Raw genomic sequence first — 14,878 nt, 5'->3', positions numbered from 1 at the left:
GTCATCACACACGCAGAAGTGTACCGATCGGGTTCTGATTCATTGTGGATACATAGCACTATTACCTTTTAACTGTGTGAGTTTTTTTAAACGTTTTTCTTTTTAATAAAAACTTACTTTGAATTTACACTATTGGAAGCACTTGGCCCTCCCTTCTCTTTTACCTATACATATGAGTTTTTGTGGAGATATAAATGAGATATGGTAGAAGCCACTATCCAAATAGATCCCAATATGGTTATAATGTGTTATTTGACCACTCATTAAATGGTGGTTATGACTCTCTGATAAGCCTTTAGGTATTGCACAGTGGTGGAGTGCAGCTTGTATTGCTGGGCCCATTTGAAGATTGCTGCTTTTCATATTGTGAAACAGGAAGATTTTGTGATTATTTTACAGACTGTTCTTTCACATTTTATTGGCACAAACATTCACTAATTATTCATGCACTTGACTGTTTACTGTATGTGCTTAGATTAATGTTGTACTTGTCTGTTGATTTAATGTTTATTGATATGATATATCACATATTGTGTAAGCAGCTATTCTTATATTAGCATGGTTTCAGTTTTGTTTTCCAAGCGTTTGGATTAACACAACAGCCAGGATATTCAAAAGCAGAATTCAGCAATGGCATCCTGCATATTTTCTCAACATAAATTTCCTTTTAACAAATGGCTAAAACTAATGGATATAATGTTGTGAGAAGACATCAGGCACTACTTTCCAAGTATTGTTTGTAGGATAAATGATTGGCCATTTTGGAAAAACTTGATCACTTTTCCTTTTATGTGGACCTTCCTGACAATATTGCTATTCTCCAACCTTTGACTGTGATGATTTGTGACTGCTTCCCACGTGGAAATGCTATTCAATGCAATGTTTTCTTAGTATAAATACAGCATCTGGCTCTTCAACCCCAATATTCTGTGCCTATCTAGATAAGTAACAGCTACACAACTGATTATAAATGTCTTCTTGCAGACATGTATTACAGAATAATGGAAGGGCATGTCTGACCAGATCTGGTACTGGTGCTGATTACTGCATGTACTGGGTCTAGCTATGGTGGCTATTATAATGCACAGTCGTGTTTAAACACTCTGAATAACAAGTTTAACAGGAAAGTGGAGGAGGTATAATTATAAAAATGAATGTTATTACTAAAATGTCCATCTGAATGCATATTGATTTCTTTTATTTGGTTGGGCTTTAAAAGATACAATTCAGCTTCATGAATTGTATCTTTTAAAGCCCATGCAAATGACATAAGCCTGAGGATGGCGGATTGTGTCTGTATGTACTACTTCTCTCTTCTCACAGGATAGGTAATTCCTTCCTATATATACAGTATTAGGTCAAGGTAGATTGCCTTAAATAGTCAGTTCAAAAGAATTTGGAAGCAATTGTGTGCAGCTTAGAACTAAGTACTTGGACACACAAGAGTGTTATAGCCGATTTTCACCCTCCCCCCTCATATTTTATTTTAACAACTACTGCTTACCTGATGTTGTGCTTAGCCTATTTCAGATACTTACCCACTCAATGGATCCAGTGCTGTCTAGCTCAGATCCTCTTCTCTTCTGGCACTTCTTGGTCCTGCAACGCCATGTTTTGCTGTGATATCATCGAGAGGCTGCCGACTGTTCCAGGTTCAGCTGGAGCGCCTCTCAATGACACCCTGCTAGGCCTGCCACCTCCATCTTTACTGAATGAAAGGCTTTGGCTCCTGGCATACAGTATCTCACAAAAGTGAGTACACCCCTCACATTTTTTGTAAATATTTTATTATATCTTTTCGTATGACGACACTAAAGAAATTACACTTTGTTACAATGTAAAGTAGTGACTGAACAGCTTGTACAACAGTGTAAGTTTGCTGTTCCCTCAAAATAACTCAACACACAGCCATTAATGTCTAAACCGCAGGCAAAAAAAATGAGTACACCCCTAAGTGGAAATGTTTTTTGTGGCCATCATTATTTTCCAGCACTGCCGTAACCCTCTTGGGCATGGAGTTCACCAGAGCTTCACAGGTTGCAACTAGAGTCCTCTTGCACTCCTCCATGACCACATCACGGAGCTGGTGGATGTTAGGTGCGCTCCTCCACCTTCCATTTGAGGATGCCCCACAGATGCTCAATAGTTTTTAGATGCCCCACCTTCAGCTTCTTTAGCAAGGCAGTGGTCGTCTTGAAGGTGTGTTTGGGGTGGTAATCATGTTGGAATACTGCTCTGCGGCCCAGTCTCCGTAGGCTGGGGATCATGCTCTGCTTCAGTATGTCACAGTACATGTTAGCATTCATGGTCCCCTAATGAACTGTAGCTCCACAGTGCCGGAAGCCCTCATGCAGCCCCAGACCATGACACTCCCACCACCATACTTGACTGTAGGCCAGAGACACACTTGTCTTTGTACTCCTCACCTGGTTGCCACCACACATGCTTGACACCATCTGAACCAAATAAGTTTATCTTGGTCTCATCAGACCACAGGACATGGTTCCAGTAATCCATGTCCTTAGCCTGCTTGTCTTCAGCAAACTGCGGGCTTTCTTGTGCATCATCTTAAGAAGAGGCTTCCTTCTGGGATGACAGCTATACAGACCAATTTGATGCATTGTGCAGCATATGGTCTGAGCACTGACAGGCTGACTCCCTACCCCTTCAACCTCTGCAGCAATGCTGGCAGCACTCATACATCTATTTCCCAAAGACAACCTCTGGATATGATGCTGAACACGTGCACTTAGCTTCTTTGGTCGACCATGGCGAGGCCTGTTCTGAGTGGAACCTGCCCTGGTAAACCGCTGTATGGTCTTGGCCACCATGCTGCAGCTCAGTTTCAGGGTCTTGGCAATCTTCTTTTTTTGTTGTAAAAGTTTTTATTGAAAGTATAAATGATACAACAGAAAATAAGCAAATGCGGATGCAGCAGCTATGAAGATCACAGATATAAGACAGTACAATAGGTTAGTGAGTCATATGGATCATATAACAGAAAACATTTCTTATTAAACTATGCCAAGTAATAGCAGGAATCACGTAGAAGATAAAGGCAAAGGTTTTGCAGGTAGCATGTGTGAGATATGTGTGTGTTTATAGTGATAGTTTAATCAGTCCTTAATAGACTGTAGAGGGACTGTAGAGGTGTTTTGTAGCAGTAGGTATCATTGAGGGTTGAGTAGTCTTTGAGTAGCTTGACAATCTTCTTATAGCCTAGGTCATCTTTATGTAGAGCAACAATTCTTTTTTTCAGATCCTCAGAGAGTTCTTTGCCATGATTTGCCATACTGAACTTCCAGTGACCAGTATGAGAGAGTGAGAGAGATAACACCAAATTTAACATGCCTGCTCCCCATTCACACCTGAGACCTTTTAACACTATTGAGTCACATGACACCGTGGAGGGAAAATGTCTAATTGGGCCAAATTTGGACATTTTCACTTAAGAGTGTACTCACTTTTGTTGCCAGTGGTTTAGACATTAATGGCTGTGTGTTCAGTTATTTTGAGGGGACAGCAAATTTGCACTGTTATACAAGCTGTACACTCACTACTTTACATTGTAGCAAAGTGTCATTTCTTCAGTGTTGTCACTGAAAGAGATATAATAAAATATTTACAAAAATGTGAGGGGTGTACTCAATTTTGTGAGATACTGTATGTGACATGCATATCCCTGGAGGCAAAGAGGGGGAGCAAGGCATGTCATTCACCTAGGTGAATGATGTGCAGGGGGCAGACAATTTCCTTAAAAAAAGGATAAAAAATATAAATAAGACTGCTATCCATGCACAGGACTGTAGGAGGGTTGGAGAGGAGGGACCATGCTGCAGAGGCTGAAGATCTACATTAAACACAATTTTTGGACCTGTGTCCTGTATAACAGAAAATCTTTCATTATTGGTTAAGGATTGCTTGATCAGTTTCAATAACATATTTTCCCCTCTAATTCACATAGCTATAGTTTGTTGGGAGGAGGTTTGGTGTGATTGATTGCAGCAATCCACAACCCAGTGTATTTTTGTGGTCTTAAAAACATACCCAAAAATAAAAATCTTTACAAACTTTCGAATACCAGTGTTAGAATTACACTTTGAGCATTCTTGGTTTGCTATTTGACAGATAAAATCTTTATTGTAACTGAATATACACTTTTTGTTCCCCATAGCAATACACTGAATGGATGTGTTCTATTATTGCCATGTCTGGCAGTCTGTCTGGCAGTGGCAATATTACTTTAAAATTCTGATTCTTTGTTAAGTATACCTTATTTAAACTTGGAAATCACAGCCTCCTCAATTTGTAGCAGTGTTTCTCAGTTCTGTTCATCAATGAATATCAACGAGTCATTTTTTTCAGATCTCTCTTCAGAATCAACTGTGAAATCATCTGTGTGTTTCCTATAAGCTGCTACTAATCTACATAGTGGAGGTTCTAGCAGAAAGCAAGGAAACGTGATTTGTTAGCAATTATTGATGCCCTGTGCTTAGAAAACTAGTCTGTTGCAATATATTCAAAAAAACAATAATCAGTATAGAAATAAAGCAATAGTTAACAAGCAAAACAAGGACTTTAAAGATACACATTTCACATTTGCCACTAAATGGTCTGTAATATTTTACTGATGATAACAGGACTATTTATACCTTGACAAATACTGATATAATTATAAAAGACAGCAATGTTATTTTTATAAAATAATTGTTACTTAAGATATACATTCCTACTGATGATTGAAGATCTGTAACCTACTTTTGTTTAAATGATACTGGATATAATTATGATGGATGCAGAACACTAATCCTCTGTGTGTTTTATAGGTATGGTTTCAGAACCGAAGAGCAAAATGCAGAAAACAAGAAAACCAAATGCATAAAGGTGGGTATGGTGAGTAACATGATCAATTTTTCCTTTTTTCAAGATGCACACACACACACACACACACACAATTAGCCATCTCTTTCTAGACATTACCTCAAAAGCAGCCTTCTGCCATTTTTCCATTAGGTAAAGTAACATTTTCTGCAAGTGGTAGCAATTACCATTCCTGCACAACTGATACTTAACCAACTCTTAACTGTAAAATGTACAGTAACCTAGAGAAGACGGAAAGCTTTGGCTTCACTATGCACTAGGGCAAGAGACTCCTCAGCAGTCACTTTCTGGTTTTGGGGCATAGACAAACTCCACTAATTTTTCCCACAGTGAAATGAGCTTGAGCAGCCTATCACTGGGCCCAAGTATTGTCTTGCAAGACAACTGAAACTGAAAATTCTGTAGTACTGTAAATAAGTACTGTAAATAAACTTACATTAAAAACCTAAATTACTTTAACAAAGCATTAAGCTAAGATTATGCCCATATATTGTAACATCTGTATCATGTGTAATAATACTTAAAGTGTGTGTGTGGGCAAAAATCCTAACTAGCAAAGCACCACCAATACATGCACTTTCCCCATACGGTGTCTCTTTAAAAAAGTTATGAAAATATTTGCCAGAAATGCGGTCATTTCCTAACATCTTGTATAGGGCTGTCAACATTGCCCTGCTATACTATCCTACACTGATATACAATAGTTCAGCAGAGAAGAAATTTGGCAGGGCTGACAGCGCTGCTGGGAATCTTAGTGCAGCGTCGCCAGTGCTGGCAGCCCAATACAGAAAACTAGGAGCTCACTGCATTCCTGGCAGGATTATCAGGCATTTTTCAGTACTTGCAATGTTTTTAAATAGACATAACACAGGGAAATGTGCATAAATTGCACTTAATAAGTAGTGTAACAAAGATTTTGATAAATATATATAGTGCTAATTGGGAGTATGTTTATACTACGTATGTACATTTGGTAATGGGTGTATGAGGTCTTCTATTTTTGTTTTTCATTTTTTTATTACTTAAAAGGTACTTTTTTTGTATATTTTATTTGTCTCATATAGGAGACGTCTTGAGTCACTGTCACAGTGCCTTGGCTCTTTGAATGATCCAGGGAGTGACCAGGTGACCACCATTTTAATCTTTTTACTCTCTGCTGAGATTTTCACTGTTTGAGAGCTAGCATATGCTCAAGCTTGGGCTCTTGCACAAAATATTTGGAGATAGGTCTATTTTAGGAGACCATTGAATAGACCATGTTGGCTGCCTTAAAAAGGGGCTAAGAATGCTCATTAACTCCTCACCTGGCTCTTGATGCTAGGAGTCTGATCTTAAGCATCCAAGTGCTTTGTCTTGAGCACTTTAGGGTCATTCAACACAGAGGCTGCTTGTCAGAGCTCCTGCATTATTCAGAGAACCCACAATCCTCAATCTTCTAGAGAAATATACTGTAACAAGTAAGTAATGAAGCAATATATGTAATTAGCTGCTAAGGGTAAAATTTTGCTCCAGTTCTTTAAATCAGCCCATATTTTAACTCTTTGGTTTTGTCAAGTCAAACCCAACATAAGGAAGCCCCACAGAGCAACATGTGTAGTCCAATTATCAAGTATAAAATAGTGAAGCCACAATATAGACATCCACCTTTTTTGTTATTTTGCTGACTTAAAGCGCAGTTCTGCAAAAAAAAAAAGTCAGCAGTTACAAATACTGCAGCTGCTGACGTTTAACAATTTGTCCTGGAGTCCAGCGATGCTGTGGAGCGAAGCCCCGCTCCTCTCCCCCTCCTCTCTGCGGCACCGGCATTGTAAGTGTGGGTGCCTGGCTGTGGCTTCACAGCCGAGCACCCACTGCACATGCGCGGGCCGTGTCGAGTGCTGTGACTGGCCAGGCAATCATCTGGGACCTGTGACGTGTCCCAGATGATTGCCGAGAGGGAGAGGGGAGAGGTGATCTCCCTTCTGGTGTCGCGGTGCGCCGGGAGGAAGTGGGAGCTGGGACCCTCTGGAAAGAGGGTACCGGCTCCCCCCCTAAAAAAATGACATGCCAAATGTGGCATGTCAGGGGGTCACCTCCCTTAAAGCGGTAGTTCCATTTTTGGGTGGAATTCTGCTTTAACACTTCTGGTTCAGTAGTAATTTGCACAAAGGGTGAATTGTCCTATTTATGCTTTATATTAATATGAAAGTGAACCAGAATCATAATGCCCAAGATAAGGCAGTGAGGTGCCTGCTATTATAATTAATAGTTAGAAAATACTTTTTTGCGCTTTTCTTTGTTCCCAGATTTTCTGGGTTGGCATGGCTTGCTGATTACTTATTCCTAAAAGATTGTAACCTGTCCTTTTAGTTTAGAGAAGGGATTACATCTATTAGTCCAATACAAATGTATGCAGCACTGACTTATATTTCTATTTCAGGTGTGATTCTGGGAACAGCAAGTCATTTAGAAACATGTAGGGTTGCACCATATGTGAACATGGGAGCGTTGAGGATGCCTTTCCAACAGGTAGCAAATTTTTGCATTTGCTGGGGAAAAATATATGAGTGTGACTATAAAGCCCAATACCTGGAAATGTACTTCTTTAAATTTTTTAGACAACAATCATAATCATTACAGGTAAAAAAAGAGGAGCTACCTAAAGCTATCAGTCAAATTGTCTGGTACAAACAATAACATAAAACTAACCTGTGATTGATATGGGCATCTGGACAGCTTTTTCTTTCAGCTATTTTTGTTTTATAGATGTTGGACATAGATTACATGTTTTCTAACTGCCAGGTCCTCATGTAAGGTAATTACAGCTTAACACTGTTGTAACATTGGTAACAGTCCTGGGCCAGCACAGTTGTTCATACAGAAGAATGAAAATCTGATCCATCTCTGCATTACATTGTAAATTGTTTTGAGGGATTGTTCTACAGATAATTTCATAGTTACCGATAACAGCAGTTAGTAATGGCATGGTAATATTGGATGTCTTTAGAATGCTTGCTAAATGCTAGTTGGATTAGATTGCAATTCATATCAAATAAAAAGAAAATATTGAACAATTAAAAAGGCAAAGCACCCTTTTCATTTGCCCTCCTTTATTTAGCAAATATATTTTTAACTAATTCAGTATTAGAGATGTTCCCCGTTTTCACCATTAGGTGCCAGAGTGGTTTATTTTTAGTATTGGAGATGTCTCAGTTTTGTATCATATAATGTTTAGCTTTTCTAGTCTACCCTAACATATGCATCTTTTAATTCACTACAGGCTTTAATTTGGTAGTGGATATGAATACATACATTGTATCTTCCTGTTTTAATTAGGAAGAAATATGACAGTGAAAGCCTTTCAACTAATATGATATCACATGAATGTGATTTTTTTTTACTTAAATACAAGTTTTTTTTCTTAAATTTAGAAGGACTTTTTTCTCCTTTCACCATTATATTGCAACATGCATGGGAACAAGCAATACAAATCTGCTTGTGGAAACTTAGGTTTGGACAGAAATGAGCATGAAGGCAACATTTTCATAAGTTTGGGAGCTCTAAAATCCTTATTGACTTTTATGCCCACTGACTTATGTCAGTGTTTGACACTCACACAGTAATGCAAAATGCCATCCAGTGTATCCATTCTGGGGATTAATGGGATGGGGAGAGGATTTTTGTTTTTTTTTAGTTTGTATTTATTTATTTATTTGTCTTATTGGTTAGCAATTTATCAATTTTCTTTTTTTTACACTTTTTTCTTTAGGGAGCTGAGGAAAGACTTGATTCTGCCCCTCCCCCATGCTCCTTTGCAGCAAACGATCACTTATGTTAGTGATCTATTTGATCCCTTTTATTGTAGTGAATTGTTGCTGTAGGGGTAGGCAGGGCAGTTGGAGCAGTTCTGCCCTGTTCAAAGATGGCTGTGTGAGCACACAGGAAGTCCTGTTGGGACCACAGATCACTTCACAGGGCAAACAAATGAGACCCGGGGCTTAAGTAATTAATACAAAAAAATTAAAATATACATTTTGAATATTAATATAAAAATAGAGCACATATTTAACTGCGTTTAGCAATGTATGCAATACTGTCATATGATTTTCAATATTAATGTCTTACTCTCTAGAAGATAACCAGAATATCGTTTTTGATACATCATGTCTTTATTGGAAAATAAATTGATAAAGATAGAGCAGAAGGCATTTCTATATCTAATCGGTATCTTAGTATTTGGCATAAATTACAAAAGAAGGAAAATTTAAAAAAGATAGATGTAAGCAATGCGTATAAAGTTAGTTTAGAAATATACCCCATATTTGTTACAATTTTTCTTTATATCATGCTTTGGTTTTGTACCAGAGTGACCAATGTGATTTAGCAAGAAGTAGCGTAGCCTTTTTTTATATTGTTTTATAGCAGCCCTGAATATCTCTTATTATAGAACTATGGTAGCAGAAGGTGTGTTGTACTATCGCATGCTTAGATGCTTAGAAGGTAAACCAGTTAGCATAGATTTTTTTTATTAAAAGGGACACAGACATATTTTAAACTGACCTTCATGGTGTTTCATTTAAAATGAACACTTTATGTACAATTGTAGGGTTTACGTACATGTAAAATCTATACCCGTTTCCCTTCCTTTAAATATTTTAATGAATAGATCTAACTGCCATTACCATGCAGGCCTGTTAACAATACTATCCAAAAAATAAATAAATTTGAAACTAGGGAACTTAGGGCATCCATATTCACTTTTTCAATTTCAAACAACAAGTCACTTGTGAGGTATTAAAAAAGTTCCTTGCATGTAGCTGAATGTTTAGCTCAAGGACAATTCACTAATCTAGTAATAACAGTTATAAAATATGTTTTGTACATTTTATTTCTAAAGGTAAAAATATAGTATAGAACATTTGTCATCACAAAGCGTGTTAATAAGCTATTTTACATATTGTTCCAATGAAGCCATTTACAGATTATTTGAACATGCAGGAGGAAAAGCATTTGTTATAAAAATGAAACATGAGAAATTGTTAGTATTGGAATTTTTCCTTGTCTGCAAATGTATATTGGAAAACACATGATTAATGATGATGAATGATTAATCAAAATCAAATGTATGAGCGTTCAACTTGTAGTACTCATTGAGACCCTCTGAATATGCAGAAGAATATGGGTAATAAATACATTTTATTTTGGCCAGTGGCTACATTAACACCTTTTCTATTATCTTTGCCATTTACCTACATTTGATGTGTCATAACACTTTTCAAGATATGCCATATGGGTGTTAATTTGCTCCTACAGTTTGAGAACAATTTGATATTGTGTGTGCTTTTTTTTTTTTTGTGGCAAGACTTCAGTCCAAGTTATATTAATTTCCAGGTGTGAATTTTCTAAATTTTTTGATGATGTGGGGAAAAAGCATTTAAACCAGTCTACGTGTAAGTGCCACTGTGTGGTAACCAAGTGCTTCCTAAAAATGGCTCATATTTATTAATGAACTTTTCAGAAAAACAAAAATGGCAAATAGTGCGTGTGTCTAGCTTATGAAAGCTGTTTTTTACTCTCTGTGAAACAGATAAGTACTGTCGCTCATTTTTACAATACAGTGGGGACTTTATGAGATGGTTGGCCACCTGAAGTTGTATTGACTAACTGATGTTTGTATGGAGAAAGTGGCAAACTTCGAGCATACATGTGGTTGCTGGACAGATGTCCAAAACAAACGTTTTCAGTCAAATTCATTTTTTGCTGGCCATTTCAGCTAGATTTTTATGGTACAAAATGAAGACAAACATGAGTACCTTATAACAAATTTACACTGTGCCACACAGAACCTTAGAACGAGCTGAAAATATATTTCATTTTCTCTGCTGGTGATGATAGGCAGTCTTCTAGTGGCGTGAATTTATTTGTGGTATTGGTGGGCTAAAGGAAAGATATGTTACATTCATTTTTTGCTTTGGTTTCTCTATTCAGTTACTGCAAATGTGTAATTTACTCTCAATTTAGTTGAACAATTGTAACTTTAGATAAATATTTTAGTCCACCATATATATGCCAATAATCTATAACAAAAAAGGAAATAAGTAAAAGAAAATAAATTCTTCTGTTATACTCCTCTTTTAAAACATTTGTCTTTCTAATATTCAATTTTGTTTCAGAAAGGTACAGGGCCATGAGAAACTTAAAAAAGGAAGGTTATACCAATGGTAGTTAATGCAGTCATTAGGAATTTTTTTACTTAGCTCAGAGGAGCCTGCTACTCAATGCAGCTCTGCCGTATCCAGTCTTTTTCTTGTTAATATTAATATAAATATTGTGCCAGCATGTATGCCATAGTAACCTATTCACTTACAGCAACTGATTTTTAAGCTCAAATGTTCTCTAGCATGTAAAAGGGCAGATTTACTAAAAGAATTGAGAATTCTCACTCAAAAAATGGTGGATATTCACTTTTATTATCTTTTTCATCTGATTTGAATAATTAAAAAGAATATTCACACGCTTTTCTTTTTTTGCCTTAATAAATCAGCCTCACCATATTAAGCAGCTCCAGTTGTTTATGTGATGTATTGCACACATTCACATGGCTTGTTGATTTTGCGCAGAATGATCCAGCTCTATTACCTACTTTTTTTTCTTAAATGAGTAAGAGTTCAATTGTGGATTGCTTTAGTTAGCTTCCAGGGGGCTTATATATGACATATTTTGTGTTGTGCAAGTGTGTACAGAGAATGTCATGAGGTATGCTAATGAGGTTTGAGTTTATTATAACTTTTACGCTTTAGTTTGAGTGTACTATAATTATAGTATGGAAGAGAATATACATAAAACACATTCTCCCTGATCATAGTTTTAAGTTCAAGAAGAGGTAGATTATTATGTCTATACTGTAATTCCTATAATGTCATATCAATGACATTTCTTTTAATACTAGAACGGCCGTATGGGCAAACTACATATAAAGGATCATTTACCCCTCCTCACACTGCGCTGCAAGACATGCATTTTTTTGATGTGTTGAGATACATTGTGTCATTTTAAAATTAATGGGCTGCAATGCATGAAAATGATGTTGTTTTTCAGTGCACCACATTGGGGAAATTCAATAAGGCATTTGCAACACATTTCTAGAGGTGTGTATGTAGTTGAAAGCCTTGCACCAAATTCATGAAAACTCCTTTTATTTGCAACACTTTCACTGTACGGTGCTATTGTTACAACAGATCCATAAAGAAATCCCACCATATTGATTGGAAGGAAAGTGGAGGCAAATAGGATCTTTTCCATGTTGGAGTAAATTGTTGATTGTGCCACACATTTAATTATTGTGTTTAATTCTCCAACAAAAATTGATCTTTAAGTTCTGATAGTTGATACATTTCCATTACTCTCCCAACTTCTCCAAATAGCTTTTCTGCCTGTATAACTCCACCACTTTGCATTGGTGCTTGTGGTAGTTCTTCCAGAGTTGCAACAGATTCATATATACGGCTTAAGGACATATATATGAATCTGAAGCAAGCTCTGTCATTTGCTGCACTACCACAACACAATTTATAAACAGTATCTATGACATTAATTATGAATTCCAAGGATTGTGTGTTGTGCTTTGTGGTACATTGCAATGCATAGCCATTATGTCAGGATGGTATTAAAAATTAATAGGGACGCAACACACCAATGCATGTATGGTCTGCTACCATGCAATGCGGTAACATGCGAGTTACTTCAACATGAAGGTGTGAATAAGCCCTCTGATGTTTATTTTTGAACTTATTCAACAAACACATGGATATGCATACACTATTATAAATGATTGGGGGAAAAAAGTGTTCTTTTTAGTGTTGTAATTGTTATGGAAGACAATTTTTAATTCCAGGCTTAGCAGGTCATTTTTTTTTAATTGGATGATTTAAGTTAATACAGCTTCTCTGAGCAAAGTGTAAACAAACACATTTAGTAAATCAACCTCAGTTTATTGACATATGGTTAGAGGCCTAGAAAAGTCTTGTTATTGGATTGGATCCATTGGATTTTTCCATGTTAGGGATTTTGTGATCAGTAGTTTAGCAGTTTATAGGGTGTAAAGTATTACATATTGATTCACAATTTCAGAAATATGTTAAAATAAGCTCATTGTAGCAATTTTCACTCTTTACGATTCATACTATATGTACTAGATGATGTAACTGTGGGACACCAATGCTGGGTGAAAAACTGAGGCCTTATTCAATAATACTGAAGACAGACCAGTAAAAGGGTATTGGTTGCTATAAACTATTGAATAAGAATAGGAACGCTTTATTGAATACCATTGGACATGCATGTCTCCTAATTTTTCCTACAGACAAGCAAATATAAGATTGGTACTGATTTCCCCAGCTCATATGTCCAGCTTGTATGATGCTCAGCAGGAAGTATGTAAATATTAAGTATATAGATCATATTTCCTAGGACAAAAACAAACATCTCATGCCTAGGCATATTTCCACTGTATGATTTACTTTTGCTTCATTTAGTTAATGCTATATTTTCCTCACAATTAGGGAAGTAAGTTTTAAACTTTAGAAAGACTGAGTTTCTTAAGGAACAATTTTTATGCTGACTTGGCAACCTTGTGTGTAATTCAGTCATCAAATACATTTCAGAAAGATATCTCTATTATATAATGTCCTCTTAACTGATTAGGTAATTTGAAATAAATAAAAGATAATTACATCTACATAAAACAGACATAAAATGCTTTTTAAATGATAGAAAATAAAATAATCAGATTCCTACAGTAAATCTAAAGCCATCACTTTTTCAGTTTTGCATAGAGCAGGGAATCCCTGTTTTATTTTGTTGCCTCCATCCATCGTGGAGCGTTGCCTTTACTTTCTGTTCCATAGACACAACAGGCAGTGAAAGAAAATCTCTCCAAAATAACAGAAAGTTCATCTTAGACAGCTGTCACTGGAACAAGTGTCCCTATTTAAAGTCCCCACTGGAACATTTCCCTTCTATTCCTGTCAAAATTTTGGATTTTCCCTCAATTTCAACGATAATGGTAAAGAGCCCATAAAAAAAAAGGATGAACTTTGCCATTAGGGTCAACAATAATCACCTCACAGAGGTTCAAATCCTTCCCTACTCTAACCAAAACAACAAAAAAAGTTGGCTTTAGACACACTTAAGTAACTGATGTGAAGATTATTAAGATATATTTATAGCCAAAACTTTGTAGAGGGGTTAAAATTCCTGTTACACTTTTTTTTTACAGTTTATATCCCATTGTTGTGATTTTTCTTTACTTCCTGTCATGGAGACACAAAAGGAGGTAAGAATAAATTTCTCTGAAGTGAGGGAAAATCACTATTAGTCACCCATTAAATCTGCACCATTTTCATATTTTTTTGTTTTTTTTGTTAAAACGGAGTTCCACCCAAAAATGGAACTTCCACTTTAAGGGAAGGTGACCCCCTGACATGCCACATTTGGCATGTCATTTTTTTTGGGGGGGGGAGCGGAAACCTTCTTTTTAGAGGGCTTCAGCTCCCACTTCCTCCTGACACTCCACGGCACCTGAAGGGAGATCACCTCTCCCCCTTCCTCTCGGCACTCATCTGGGACACGTCACAGGTCCCAGATAATTGCCCGGCCAGTCACAGCACTCAATGCGGATCACGCATGCACAGTGCGTGCCCGGCTGTGAAGGCACAGCCGGTCGCCCACAGTGAAAATGCCGGCGCCGCAGAGAGAAGGGGGGGACAAGTGGGGCTTCATTTCCCCGCATTGCTGGACCGTGGGACAGGTAAGTGTCCCATTATTAGTATTGGACACTTAGTATTAGTATTTGTAGCTGCTGACTTTTAATTAATTATTTTTTTAATTGGAACCCCGCTTTAAAGTGTAACTTTACCCTAAACAACTTGATAAAAAATAATGTTGTGTGTGCTGTAAATTGCCTCTAGCATTGCTCCTGTTTCTTCTTGTTGGAGGCTGCCATTTTGCTGAAGCACAG

General features: G+C 37.0%; 1 protein-coding gene across 4 annotated transcripts in view; it reads left to right on the top strand.

The window, feature by feature from the left end:
• Nucleotides 1–14,878, top strand: part of LOC141127793 (short stature homeobox protein) — a 62,642-nt gene that overhangs the window by 22,185 nt on the left and 25,579 nt on the right. For 2 of the 4 annotated variants that reach the window (XM_073614571.1, XM_073614573.1), the window contains exons 3-4: nucleotides 4,827–4,884; nucleotides 7,301–7,389. In XM_073614571.1, the coding sequence (XP_073470672.1) occupies nucleotides 4,827–4,884; nucleotides 7,301–7,389 (147 nt within the window). Of the gene's footprint in view, nucleotides 1–4,826; nucleotides 4,894–7,300; nucleotides 7,390–14,878 lie in introns of all 4 variants that reach the window. The other 2 variants (XM_073614570.1, XM_073614572.1) reach the window with 1 other exon arrangement.

Source organism: Aquarana catesbeiana, linkage group LG02 (assembly GCF_042186555.1).
Source record: "Aquarana catesbeiana isolate 2022-GZ linkage group LG02, ASM4218655v1, whole genome shotgun sequence".
Taxonomy (NCBI): Eukaryota; Metazoa; Chordata; class Amphibia; order Anura; family Ranidae; genus Aquarana; species Aquarana catesbeiana.
Note: the sequence above shows the minus strand (reverse complement) of the source record. Positions and strands in the feature narration are given on the sequence as shown.